The sequence below is a fragment of the Dasypus novemcinctus genome, chromosome 14, assembly GCF_030445035.2.
Source record: "Dasypus novemcinctus isolate mDasNov1 chromosome 14, mDasNov1.1.hap2, whole genome shotgun sequence".
Lineage (NCBI taxonomy): Eukaryota > Metazoa > Chordata > Mammalia > Cingulata > Dasypodidae > Dasypus > Dasypus novemcinctus.
In genome coordinates, this window is record NC_080686.1 from 63,076,692 (window position 1) to 63,091,650 (window position 14,959).

Consider the following 14,959-nt stretch of genomic DNA (forward strand, 5'->3'; position numbering starts at 1 on the left):
TCTGAGGAGGAACTTTTAAAAATTCCATTTATAATAACTAAAACAATCAAATATTTAGGAATAAACAAGGACATAAAGACCTGTATTTAGAAAACTATAAAAATTTTTTAGAAAACGACAAAATTGCTAAAAGAAACTGAAGAAGACTTAAATAAATGGAAGGACATTCCATGTTCATGACTTGGAAGACTATTGTTAAGATGTCAATTCTACTCAAACTGATTTACAGATTAAATGCAATCCCAAAATCCCAACAGCCTTTTTTGTAGAAATGGAAAAGCCCATTATCAAATTTATTTGGGAAGGGTAAGGGACCCAAAATAGCCAGAAAATACCTTTAAAAAGAATAAAGTTGGAGTGCTCTCACCTTCTGACTTAGCTAGTGTTAAAAACTATATGGTATTGTTATAAAGACAGACAGGTTGACCAACTGGACCAAATCAAGAACTCAGGAATAGACCCTTAAATCTACAGTCAAGTGATTTTTGGAAACATCTGTCAAGCCCTCCCAGCTGGGTCTGAACAGTCAATTCAACAAATGGTGCTAGAAGAACTGTATATATATCCAAAAGAAGGAAAGAAGGACCTATCTCATACTTTATACAAAGATTAACTCAAAATGAATCGAGGACCTAAATATAAAAGCAACAAATATAAAAGAACTAGAAAAAAATGTAGGAAAACATCTTCAAGATCTTGTCTCTTAAACCTTACACCCAAAGCACAAGTAACAAAAGAAAAAATAGATAAATGGAACCCTCACAAGACTTTGTCAAAACATTGAAAAGGCAACCAACTCAGCGGTACAAAATATTTGGAAATAACATATCTGATCTAAGGGTTTAATATTCATCATAAGAGAAAAAGATACAACTCAGCAATAAAAAATGGACAAAAGACTTGAATAGACTATCGTCCAAAGACAAAATACAAATGGAGAGAAAAATTATGAAAAAATGTTTGTCATTAGCGATTAGGAAAATGCAAATCAAAACTACAATGAGATATTGTTTTACACCTATTAGAATGGCCACTATTAAAAAGTTGGAAAACTACATGTGTTGGAGAGGATATGGAGTGATAGGAACACTTATTCACTGTTTTTGGGAATGTAGAACGGTACAGCCAATGTGGAGGACTGTTTGGCAGTTCCTAAGAAAGTTGAATATAGACTTGCCATGTGACCCGGTAATACCACTACTAGATATATACGCAGAAGAACAGAACAGTGACACAAACAGACATCAGCATTATTCACGATTGCCAAAAGTGTCCATCAACCAATGTATGGATAAACTGTGGTGTAGACAAACAATGGAATATTATGCAGCTGTAAGAAGAAATGAGGTCGTGAAGCATCTGACAACACGGATGAACCTAGAGAACATTATGTTGAGTGAAGCAAGACAGACACAAAAGGACAAATACTGTATGATTTTGCTATTATGAACTAAATGTATCGTGTAAACTCATGGAGTTATTAGAATATAAATCACCCAGAAATGGAAGGAGGGCAGAGAATGTAAAGCCGAGGGTTAATCTGTGCAGGATTGGTCAAAAGGTTGTTTGTAAATCTTTGAAAATGAACAGAAATGATGAAAGCACTCCTTGTGTTTATAGCTAGCAGAGCTATTATATGGGTATGACAGTGGTTGAAAGGGAAAGTCTAAGGTCATATTTATTACTAAAAGGAAACCATTGCATATCTAAGACTTTTTACAAAATATAAAATAATAGCAGCTATATACGGCAGGGGAAGCATAGATTGAGAGGTGATGAGGTTTTTGTGTCTGTTTATTATTATTGCAATAATGAAAATGGTCTAATAATGATCAAAGTAATAAGTGCACAATTATGTGATTTTACCAAATACCAATGATTGTACACTTTAGATAGAAATATGCTTTATTAATATGTATCAATAAAAATTGATTTGTTAAAAAAAAGATACGATTAAGAAAATGATAACCTGCAGGGAGTGACTGTGACTCAAGCAGTTGGGCACCTGCCTCCCACATGGGAGGTCCTGGGTTTGGTTCCTGGTACCTCCTAAAGAAGATGAGTGGATACAACAAGCAGACAAGGGAGCCATCTCAGGGGTGAGGGGAAGGTGACCTGCACCCTTGGAAAGGAAACTTGCAATACATTTATCCAACAAAGGACTTGTATCTAAAACCCAATTATTTAAATGGGCAAAAAATTGAACAGATGTGTCACTAAAGATATATGGATGACAAACACATGAAAAGATGCTTAACATCATTAGCCATTAGGGAAATGCAAATTAAAACCAAAATGAGATACCATTACTCACTGGAATGACTAAAATTAAGTAAGACTGATCATATCAGGGGTTGGTGAGGATGTGGAGCAGCTGGAACTCTGTTACCCTGCTGGGGGAATGCAAACGGTACAACCATTTTGGAGAAGTTTAGCAGTTCTTTCCCACCCCTAGGTATTAATATTTACTGAAGAGAAATGAAAGCCTATGTCGACTATGTAGTGAATACTGAAATAACCAAATGCCCATTAATAGATAGATATACTAATAGTGGTATATCAACACAATGGAATACTAAACAATAAAAATAAAAAAGAATCAACATAAGACTCTTCTGAAGCTGACATTATGTTGGGATTCACTTTACGGGAAGTTTTGGATCACAGAGTGGTTCAACAATGGCAGCGGAGGAATACTGATATGGGATGTTATTGACAGGATATATATGGTTGACAGGGAGTTATACAGGGCATATGCCCAGGGTATATGGTAATGTCTATATATACTCATAGTGGAAACAAAAACAACAGCTGGGGGGGTACTGGGCTCCTGGCCGGGGGGTCACTGTTGTGGGCCCTGGGAGAGCAGCGGCAATCCTCCAGGTGCAACGGCAAGAACCAGGAAGGAAGGAGGGCCCAACAGTGGGCTCTTGATACTAATGGCTACACTTTTGAGCCTATACACCTGCAATAAGAACAAGGCCTAGAGTAGCATTGTGCCTGGGGGTTTCCTCCTGACAGCCTTCATGTTACTCAAATGTGGCCACTCTCACAGCCAAACTCAGCGTGTAGATGCGATGCATTCCCCCCAGCGTGGGACATGACACCCGGGGATGAGCCTCCCTGGCACCGAGGGATCACTACCACATACCAGCTGAAGAAGCAACTAGAAAATGACCTTGAATTAAAGATTCAATGCGCAACAGCAGAATATACCTGTCTACATATAATGACATGACTTCGGGAAGCTGTTTGACCTAATGTAAGGGGGAAATGGAAAGGAGAAATGAGATTATAAGGCTGTGAGTCTCTAAAAAAGAGTCTGGAGGTTGTCAGAAGGAATATCCCTATGTACAACTGAACAGAGTCTAAGAGACAGATAAGGTAGATACAACCCCAGGTATTGGTTCTTTTGAGGGATAAAGAGACCCACGGGTTCTATGGTCATGGCAGAAGGGGTTCACTGCCATGACAGATAGCCCTTCTTTGGAGCTGGTGTTTCTGCGTGATGGAATTGGACTCAGAGGGGATCTCTTTTCACAAGACTTGCATGCTACTTTATTGGAATTGTAGTTGGTGCTGGGTTTAAGATATATGTAGGGGATTTGAATCTCTGGACTGATAATATGACACCCAGGCCCAGAGCCTCAACAGACTTCAGCTCCTACACTTTGATTTATTGGACTTACTCCACTCAGCTAACATGGAGTTGAAGAAGGTCAACCACCACAACATGGAGCCTAGAGTGTCTACAACTGGAAGCGGGAGGAGTGCATCCAGTACCCATGTGGAATCTAAGCCCTCACTTGACATAGATGTGCAATGGACACAACCAATCCAATGTCCACAGAGAAAATGTGGAATGGGTGTGGGAACGGTAGCCATGGTGGCTGCTGGGTGTGGGGAACGGGAGGAAGAGATGAGATGTGGAGGCGTTTTCGGGACGTGGAGTTGTCCTGGATAGTGCTTCACGGACAATTACGGGACATTATAGATCCCCCCAGGGCCCACTGGATGGAACGTCAGAGAGTCTGGGCTATGATGTGGACCATTGACTATGGGGTGCAGTGATGCTCAGAGATGAACTTACCAGGTGCAATGGATGTGTCATGATGATGGGAGAGAGTGTTGCTGTGGGGGGAGTGGGGGGTGGGGGCGGTGGGGTTGAATGGGACCTCATATTTTTCATAATGTAATTTTTAAAAAAAATAATAAATAATTAAAAATATTTAAAAAAAATCAACAATCAATACAACATGTTTGAGTATGAAAATAAACTGAAAGAAGTCAGACCCCCTAAGAAAGTGCCTACTTAAAGTCTCCATTAATACAGAATTCTAGCAAATGTAATCCAATCTAAACAACAGAAGATCAACTTTTTGGGGTGATAGTTCTGCTCATTACTCCAAATGTGGTTTTGATTTCATGGGTGTATGCATATGTCAAAATGTATCAAAGTGGACATTATAACCATGTGTAGTATATTGTCTGTCAGTTATACATCAATAAAGCTGTAAAAATAAGGGTAAAGAATTTACTCTTCCTCACACCCTATTCCCATTAGTACCGTCAGTCTCTCCTACACCTGACTAAAGCTAAGTAATAGACAATTTAATTATTTAATAGCTCTTTTGTTATACACTGGAGAATACAAATAAGATTCTTTTCCAAACTCAGATTAAGCAAATAGCAGCTCTTGTGCAGGTCAGATTAGTTTTAGACTTAAACCTATAGGACAATTCATTCTTAGGCTCTTTGTACCTATGTGGGAGGTAAGAGAGGTGAGAAATATGCAGAGAGCAAATATCAGGTCTCTAACATAGCAAGATGGTTTCTCTGAAGATGGACCATTCTTGCCCACTCTTAACTTCAGGAGTTCTGTTTACACTGTCCATAGTTTCTAGAAAGCTTTTGATAACTCCCTGAGAATCCCAGATATTGTACTGGTTATTCACCTACCCCTTGGCCTAATCTAGTTTTGATAATTTGACTTTGAAGGTTAGACTGAGAAGTCAGTGTTAGAGGCAATCTAATTTAGGTTTACTAAAAGAAGTGGTAGGGAGCTCAAAACAATCCCAGGCACAATACACATTAAGAGGAAAACCATCTTGCTGGTAAGTCAATGTAGTTTTTCCTCTATCAGAAATTACATAAAGTAAATAATACAACCTTTTCCTTCATGGAATTTATCTCCTCCCTAATCTGAACGCAGTGCCTGGGAAGTCTAAGCCCTTAATGATTTTTCAAGAGGATGGCATAAACCTCTCCTACATAATCGGAAAGAGCATCTTAAAAAAACAGTAAACCATATTGTTATACTAGCTTCAAGAGACTGGAGAAGTGGATTTGGCTCAATGGATAGGGCATCTGGCTACCACATGGGAAGTCCAAGGTTCAAACCCAGAGCCTCCTTGACCTGTGTGGAGCTGGCCCACGCACAGTGCTGATGCGTGCAAGGAGTGCTGTGCCACGCAGGGGTGTCCCCCATGTAGGGGAGCCCCATGTGCAAGGAGTGCACCCCGTAAGGAGAGCTGACGCAGCAAGATGATGCAACAAAAAGAGACACAGATTCTGGGTGCCGCAGATAAGAATACAAGCAGACACAGAACACAGAGCGAATGGACAGAGAGCAGACAACTGGGGGGTGGGAGAGAGGGAGAAAAATAAAAATAAATGTAACAGGGAAACGGACTTTGGCCCAGTGGTTAGGGCGTCCATCTACCATATGGGAGGTCCGCGGTTCAAACCCCGGGCCTCCTTGACCCGTGTGGAGCTGGCCATGCGCAGCGCTGATGCGTGCAAGGAGTGCCGTGCCACGCAAGGGTGTCCCCTGCGCGGGGGAGCCCCACGCACAAGGAGTGCGCCCGTGAGGAAAGCCGCCCAGCGCGAAAGAAAGAGCAGCGCCCAGGAATGGCGCCGCCCTCACTTCCCGTACCGCTGATGACAACAGAAGCGGACAAAGAAACAAGACGCAGCAAACAGACACCAAGAACAGACAACCAGGGGAGGGGAGGAAATTAAATAAATAAATAAATCTTTTTTTAAAAAAATAATAAAATAAATAAATCTAACAAAACAAAACTAAAGAAAAAGAAAACCAAAGATCCTTAAAAAAAAAAGACTGCTTAATTATTAAGTTTTCCTTCTTAAACATCCATTTCATTACAAAAAACTGGATCAAATGAAACAAGAACTTCCAACTACTAGAGCATCTTAAGTTAACATTTCCTAAAGAATACTTTCATGGTCCACAAAGAAGGAGTTCCATGGTCAAGAAAGTTTAGACAACTCTGCACAGTATACTTTTCTTTGGTAGATTCCTGCTGGACATTAGTGTACTAAAGGGCCAAGAAATCCATAGTAAAGAAACCTATTTAACTGGTAGTATTTCCCAGACTTACTAAATTAAGAAACAGCTTTTTGGACTAAAACCTGTTAATACCCCCAAAGACCACAAGAAATTTGTTTTGTGAAACATGGATTTGGGTAAAGGCAGTTAAAACAAAACTGATTATCAACAAAACAATGGATTTACTAATGGAAACGATATGATAGAAATATATACATTTAGTACTCCAATTAGGATACCAATGGGCCTTTTGAAATTACATAAAATGATCTTCAAGTCTGGAAAGAATCACTTTCCAATAGCCAAGAGAAGATAAATAAGAGTAGTGAGGGGATAGATAGTACCTTTTCCACTATCAGAACACAATATAAAACAAAAGGCACTGTAATTAAGTGGAATTGGTATAGCAACAGATAAATCGATCTATGAAACCAAATAGAGAATCCAGTGTCTGGAGCCTAGAAATGAATTCCAGTGTAAAGGTGGTATTTAAATCAATGGGAAAGGGATAAATTAACAAATCATGACAAATGGCTTTCCATCTGGAAGAAAATTAAACTGGATCTCTATATTATACTCAATGCTAAGATAAAATAAAAAACCTCACAAGAAAATCTAGGAGACTACAAGTACAATGCAGAAGCAGGGGAGATTTTAACCATGAGTAGAAGATCTGAAACTTTTTGAAGTAGTAAAATATGACACATTTGAGTATACAGTTTCATATGGAAAAAACTTTTTATATATATGGGTGGAGAGTACATGGGAACTCTGAACTACCTTTGTGACTTCTTTGGAAATCTAAAAATATTCCAAAATTAAAAGTTTAAGAATAAAAATGCACACCCCCCCCAAAAAAAAGATAGTAAATAGTCAAATAACAGACAAAGAAAAATATGAGTCAAAGTGTTAATAACTACGATATAAAAAGCCCTTTTCAAATTGACAAGATGAAAAACCTCCCAAATGAGTGAATAGGCAATTTAGAGAAAAGCAAATTCAAATGGCCCCCCCCAAAACACTCGAAAAGATGTTAGAATGCACTAGTAGGGAAATATAACCTGGCAATTCCACTGCTAGGTATATACACAAAGAGAGTGAAAATGGTCTCAAACAGATAATTGCACACCAATGTTTATAGCAGCACTATTCAAGATAGCCAGAAGCTGGAAAGCCAAACGTCCATTAACAAATGAATGGACAAACAAAAGGTGGTATATACACACAATGGAATATTACTCAGCTATAAGAAAGAATGACGTTATGAGACATGTTGCAATATTGAATAACCTTGAAAACATATTCAGTAAAATATGAAAGCCACATAAGCAGAAAAATTGTACAATATCATTTACAAAAATGACTAGAAACAGCAAATTTGCAGACATAGCAGATTAGAGGTTACAGGGTGGGGTAGGAAGAGAGGGAAGGGGGAGTGTTTGTAAAAATAAAAGGAAAAAAAAAAGAGAATGCCCAAGAGAGTTTAACAGTTAGAGGGAAAAAAAAGTTTTAAAAGAGCTTTAGTAACCATTGTTGGTAGAATGCAGTGGAACTGTAAATCATGACAGCCTTTTTTGGAAGGCAATCTGGCAACCTTACTAAAATTAAAATACATATACTTTTCAAGATAGCAATCCGATTTCCATAATCAATACTACCAAAAATTAAGAACTTATGTATGAAGTTATTTCTTGCAGTGTATTTCAGTGACGAAAGCAAGCAAAAATACACATGACACCAAGTGAATAACCATCAATATGAGAATATCTGAATAAACTACAACACTTCAATACCACTCAAAATTTTAAGCAGGTATTAGAAGGAATGAATTAGAGCTATACCAGTTGACTTAGATTTCTGTTATTACTGAGAAAATCAAGAAATTAATGGCAAAAATATATGTATACATGTAAAATGTGTGACATGGAGAAAACGATGGTATCCTACAAGCTTGATTACTTCTTTTGGTTATAGGGGGAGATAATGTGGGAAGAGGGGCAGAGAATGGGGGGCAACACAAAAAGGAAAAGATAGGAAAAATAAATTTTTATGCACATTTCATTTAAATTTTAACTGTAACTGCCCCATAACATCTATTCGCACATTACTTCCAAAGTAATAGTGATTTCTTCCTATATCTAGCTGAAATTACTACATTTTAAAACAAAAAAAGCAAACAAAATGCCCTGGTTATACCAACCATGAGCTTCTACATTTGTTATGGAATATTTATAAATGAACATATTTGGTATAAAACCTTGCTAAAAGTGACTGCCTTATCAGCCACTCAGTCATTTCAAACAATTTATTTTAGCACACAATATTTGAAGTGGCCAGTTACCAACTCTGAGGTCTTAAGTCCACAAACAAGCTCTTTCCCTCTGCTCAGTTCTGCCCCATCAAAGCAAACATCCTCAATCCCTCTTCATATATTACATACATATTTATAGGAAAAAGAAAAGGAAAACAAAGTTCCTGCCCTCAAGAGAACTACAATTTATCTTTTCAAGATTTCTGCTTTCCCAGGATCTTGAATTCATAATTTAGAATTTGGAGGTGCCTGGTATACTTGGTGTAATGAAATATCTAAGTTTTACTTTTTTCATACAGAACAAAAGTTAGGAGAAATAGGTGCTCCACTGCAATCAGGCAAAAGGCTGAAAAGAAAAAATATATATAATAAAAGGACTATGTAGGCACCAGCGAGCCAACAAAGTCTACACATTCTAGTATTAGTAAATTCTGGTACAGGAAAGAGCTTGCCATTCCTTACTATATTCTTGTTATATTGATGAAAAATAAACTGTTTACAAACCCTGAAAACATTATTCTTCATAGTATTAAGAAACAAACAATTCAGGCCAAGAGAGCCATAACAATAATTTCTACCAACCATTCAAGATGTAATTCCAGCTTTGTACATCCCAATATCAAAGTTTGTCCCAGGAGATTAACTTAACTTTTGAAAAATCACATTCACCAAATTAACACATTAAAGGAGAAAATCATGATTCAATGATAGATGCCCCCCTCCAAAGCAACCTATGAAATTCAATATATTTTCCAAGGTAAAATTTCCTAGCAAACTAGGAGTTACAAGGAAATTTACTAAACTTAATAAAAGGGTTTCTACAAATACATCTGCAGCAAATGTCATTAATAGTAAAACATTGCAAGATTTCCCTTTGAAACCACTAACAAGTCAACAGTGCCCCCTATAATCATTGCTACTCAGCACTATACACCGTTTAGTCCAAGCCAGTACAATTGGGCAAGAAAAAGAAATGGTGCAAAGATGGAGGAGAAAGAAACAAAACAGCCTGAATCCCAGCTCTACTACTTACCAGCTATGCAACCCTGGGCAAATTAATATCCTCATGCTTTAGTGTCCTCATCTGTAAAATAGGATTAAGAGTACCAGCTCATAGAGGTGTTCTGAGGAGTAAATAAGTTAATATTTAATGGGTACTTAGAAAGTATCTGACACCGTGAAAGGGTTAAATAAAGTTATCAGATAATAACTGTACAAAGAAACCCCAGAGAATCTAGAGATAAACTACTAGAATTAAGAGAATAAGTTTCCCTAGATACCAAATCATTATACAAAATTCAACTGTATTTTTATATAAGCCAAAAATAGAAAATGATTTTTTTAAAAAAAGATCATACACAATAGCATAAAAAACAAGTAATTGGTATTAAATTTAACAAATTATGCAAAAGACCTAATTCACAATCCTAGTAAAAATTTGTGGAACTTGACAAGATTATTCTAAAATGTTTATGGAACTGTAAAGTACCAAGAACAGCTAAGACACATTTCAAGAAAAGCACGGTGGCAGACTTCCCCTACTAGACATCAAATCCAAATCCCAGGGATTGAGGTCTAACTGTGGGAAAAGTTCCTGGAATGCTTATCCACCAGATATGTCTGCATGGTTTCTCCTTCTCTTCCTTTAACTCTTTGAACAGATGACATCTAATTTTGCCCTTTATAATACAGCCACTGTGACCCAATACCCGAAGCCACTCTACCTTTTTCATAGCACCCATCATGCGGCTTTACAGTTGTATGTATATGTTTATTATTTTTTCTCTCTCCCAACTTGAATCCAGATTTTTTTTTGGGGGGGGGGCACTCTGCTGTATTCTCAATACCTAGAATAGTGCCTTTTACTTTGTTAAGTAAACTGGTAGAAATCATAAAAATTCTGGCTGGCATATGGAGAAAACTGGTTCAATTTAAACCAAACTTACAAACTGAAAATGCTTTCACTATTCATCTATTAAACAGTGACTACCAAATTAATAACTTGTTTGCCTACTTGAGAATAGTATTAACTGCCAGTACTATTGATAATATTTGTCTTACTTGGCCCGGCTGCTATGACAATACTACACAATGGGTGGGCTTAAACAGGAATTGGCTCATGATTTTGAGGCTAGAAGTCCAAAATTGAGGTGTCAGCAAGGTGGTGCTTTCTTCCCAAAGTCTGTGACATTCTAGTATTGGTTGCCAATGATTCTTTGGGGTTCCTGGGCTTATATCATTGCCTCATATCACATGGTGATGTCCTTTCCTTTCTCTTCTGGGTCCCACTGACTTCTGGCTCCTTCCCATGCCTTCCTCTGGCTGAATTTCTTCTGTTTATACAGACTCCAGTAATCTGGGTTTTAAGGCTCACAGTTTCAGCTGGCTACACCTTAACTAAAAATATCTTCAAAAGATCTTACTTACAATGAGTTCACAACCACAGAAATGCAAATTAAGAACATGTCTAAATTGGAGTACATAATTCAATTTACAACAATATTGACAGTCAAATCCTATCTCTCCAAGTTCAGAATACTATTGGGCAATTCAAACCAACCAGTATATAAACAGTGGCTTGAAGTCATAACTTTATCTCATAATTAGGGAAATCAAATGACAACTCTGAATGCAAAGGCAGAACTATGGGGCAGTTCAGACTTAATACATCTGATGATTTTCAACAAATACACTTGATGATCTAAACTGACATTTAACTAGATAATATGCTATGGAAAGTCTTACATATTTACAAATTAACTCAATTTTTGTAAAAAGTAAACAAGATGGACTTAGTGTGAACTTAATATAAAAAGTTAATTTCAGTGCTCTGAAGCTGGGAATTGGTATATTTAAGAGACTCCATTTAGACTGATGATTTACATAATGAAAAGTAGGGCATACTGTTATAATCTTTGTATGCTTTCTCACTACCATGTGAAATTTCCTCTCCAGGTTTTATAGGAAGCAAAGTGCAAAGGCTAAAAAAAATTTGGTGAGTGAAGTCTTGTTTGTCTTGAAATCTGAGGTCTTCTCTTACCGGAGGTTAGCCCACAGTTGAGCTAGAGGGAAATATGGCTTGATTTTAAATTATTCGAAGTTAGAAGGCCCTGTGGGAGATGAAAGAACTTCGGAAGCCAGTTGAAAGGTTTAGGCCATTTCTGAGGTGAAACTGAGGTGGTACTGGCTTGGGGGTACAATTGGAAGAGGGGAAGGGGTGAACTGAAGATACTGGCCTCCTATATGACATTCCTTGGCTGTATTTCTCCTGAGATCATTTAGCTTCCCTTAGTCTTTTACAGAAATATCAAGAAGGCAGTTAATACTTCAGAAAATAATTTGAATGAGTATGTTAACCTACAGACCAGAAAAATCCATCTATGTATTTTATAGAGGCTATGATAATAGAAAGCACTTAATTACTATTAGTTGAATTTAAATAGTTCTGGTTTCATAATCTAATTTTGTCAGAGTAGAATCTCTTATACTAGTCTTTTAAGATTTTACTTTTCTGTTAAAATGAGGATGTATAATACTGATCTCTTTTCAAAATTTAACAATGATCTATTAAGTTAAATCCAACCAATTAATTTTTTTTAAAATGAAATTATGTTGATGGATGAAGCAGCTTCTTTCCAGAGGAAAGGCAGGCATTAGACACAAAGAAAGAATACTTTCTAACATTTGCTTCTAAGTTTACAAAAGCTCAGGAAATATTTCCCTTTGGGCTGAGAGACTAGAAGACAGAATAGTATCAGTGACTTGCAATATATTTCTGAATACCACCACAGGGGAAATCAATACTCTGGTTCTTATAAAAACACTTGCATACAAACCAAAAGCAGCAAATGCATTAGTATTTACATTTATTTCACGTATGCAATTTACACACTCATTATGGAACAGAATTGGAATGCAAACAAATATACAAATACTATATGAAGCATTATCAAATAAAATAACTGGCACTAGTGTTATAAGCATATTAATGGACCTGGTGAAGAAAAGTGATGGAAGAAGACTGCAGCCCATGACATTTTTCCTTTTTGTCAAAAGAAAATGCTTAGTAGCACCATAATGGCAATACTTAAAAGAAACACATAAGATGGAACATTTTAACTACTATCATTGAGGTTAACCTGCTTCATTTTAGTCAATTATACAGGAAGTTAACAATACAGGCAGTATTTTGGCCAACTTCTGTTTCTGTTAGCTAAACAGCTTCCATAAACAAAAGCAAAGGTAAATAGAGCTAGCTGTCTGTGGAATCCTCTGCTTTTGTACTTGTACAAACTCTGCACCATGCTTTGATTTCATGATTGGAGAAGAAACGCATCTATTTAAAAACTGAGATTATGTAAAATTATTCACTAAAGCCTGAGTGTGTCTTTGGTAGGCTAATACTTTTTCAGCATTGTTACTAATCACATTCATGTTTGTCTATTTACTGCATTTTTCTACATAATCCAAGGTGGCTAGAGAGGACAATTTGGAAAATACAGAAAAATCCTCAAATGACTAGGTCCTTAAAACCCAGCCTATTCCAAAGGCACCAAGAACCCTTAGGGTTCTTTCTTTAGTGAAAGAAAGGTTTTTTTTTTTTTAATACTTGTATGTGAATGGAATTTTATTCTGCAGTGTTAAATATCTTATTTGTTGTTGTTAGTATACTTGATTACCTACCATTATACATTTTTTCTAAGAAGGCATCAACAATATACAAGATATATAGAGTATCAGGTATTTCTATTTCAAAGTTGTGCAAAAACTGCCACAATCTTGCTCAATGTGTTTAAGTATCCAAATGGTAGCAAATGGGCTGCATTAAGCTTTATATATCCACACACTGCATATGAATAAAGAAATGAAATTTACTTCTGGTTATGAATAGAAATGTTACAAAGAGTATCATATACTAAAGTAACCTTGCAAGGTTCTTTCAAATAGTATCCCTTAGTGGTTTCAATAAAATGTCACTAACCACTTATCCCTAAGCCTCAAGTTTTCTTCATAAGAATGTTGTAGAATGCATTAGGATTTTATATCAATTACAAATTAAGCCAAATTTCTATCTAAATATACAAGTACGTGCTTAAGCAGTGTTTTGTGGCAAACACACAAAACATGCTTTACCCTTAAGATTTTTATCCTTATAATAATGCACTTTTAAAGCCTTCATTTCATAGTTTGGTAATTAAGATCCACATGAAACACAATGCTTTGCTGAACATAAAAAATATATCTGCATTATGATTATGAAACCTGGCTTCTGCTGGTAACTTTAAACTTTTAAGTAGTCACATACAGTTCAACCAGCTCCAAAGTTGTTCAGTGGTAATTATTTTGCAGCATTTATAGACCTAAATTTCAGTCTGAATTGCAACTTTTAATTCCATTGTCTGATGTGAATGGTTGTTATTTGTTTCTTTTAGTGCATCACTAAAATATAAGCCAACATTAGGTATTACTCCATTGTTACCATGTTCTTCAGTAATATGATTCAACTGTGGAACTTCTGAACATGACGTGGTTTTAGTAAGCACAGAAATGCTACACTGATGTGGGGAATTTTCCAGACGGTCATTTTCTACCTCAGGAAGAATGCTAACAGTAGCAAAACGGGCATGATAATCACTAGAACCGTGACTACATGAAGTTTTCATGCTTTCTAAGTCAGAACAACTAAATTCAGAAAAATGACTTGAGTGGGAATCTGCTACAGATGGCATACTATCACTGAGGGACGGAGCCTCAAATTCACTTGAGTTCGTGCTTTGTTGTTCTAACAACTGTGCATCCATGTCTTCTCTGGTCTCATTTATCTTCATGTTACTCTTTTTCCTCAATTTACCACTTTTTGGTTTTTTTCCTGCTGTTGCTTCTTTGGACCACTTGGTGGCACTGGGTTTACCTTCAGGCAAGCCACTGGATGAAACACCAGCAAGATTTCGGGCGGCGCTGCTGTCGTCCACACTACTGCTTCCACTATTGTGTCTGAATTTGGATGGCTTTGATTCAATATCTACTTGTACCTCCATACTGTTGCCTTCTCTGAAACGTAAGAGTAAAAAAACAAATATAATTTTTTACTTCCTTTTTCATTTTATTCAGATGACAGCAAAGCAGGGGAGAAGCTTCTGTGTGAAAAATTAAAAAAGAATATAGACTATTAGAACAAATTTATGAAGAATAAACTGTACTAAAAAAATTCAAAACAGAGGACTAAGGATGTACTTTTTTTTTAAACTAGTAGCTGCATTTATATATTGTTTGAGGCACTATGTTATCATCTTTTTTTT

At 36.7% G+C, this 14,959-nt stretch overlaps 2 protein-coding genes across 38 annotated transcripts in view; one reads left to right on the forward strand and one right to left on the reverse strand.

Annotated features, from left to right (window-relative positions):
- Positions 1–14,959, forward strand: part of SPAG1 (sperm associated antigen 1) — a 159,897-nt gene that overhangs the window by 139,697 nt on the left and 5,241 nt on the right. The window lies entirely within an intron of this gene.
- Positions 12,510–14,959, reverse strand: part of RNF19A (ring finger protein 19A, RBR E3 ubiquitin protein ligase) — a 94,406-nt gene continuing 91,956 nt past the window's right edge. For all 37 annotated transcript variants that reach the window (XM_058275803.1, XM_058275817.1, XM_058275804.1 and 34 more), the window contains one exon: positions 12,510–14,711. In XM_058275803.1, the coding sequence (XP_058131786.1) occupies positions 14,021–14,711 (691 nt within the window). In that variant the 3' untranslated portion in view covers positions 12,510–14,020. The remainder of the gene's footprint in view (positions 14,712–14,959) is intronic.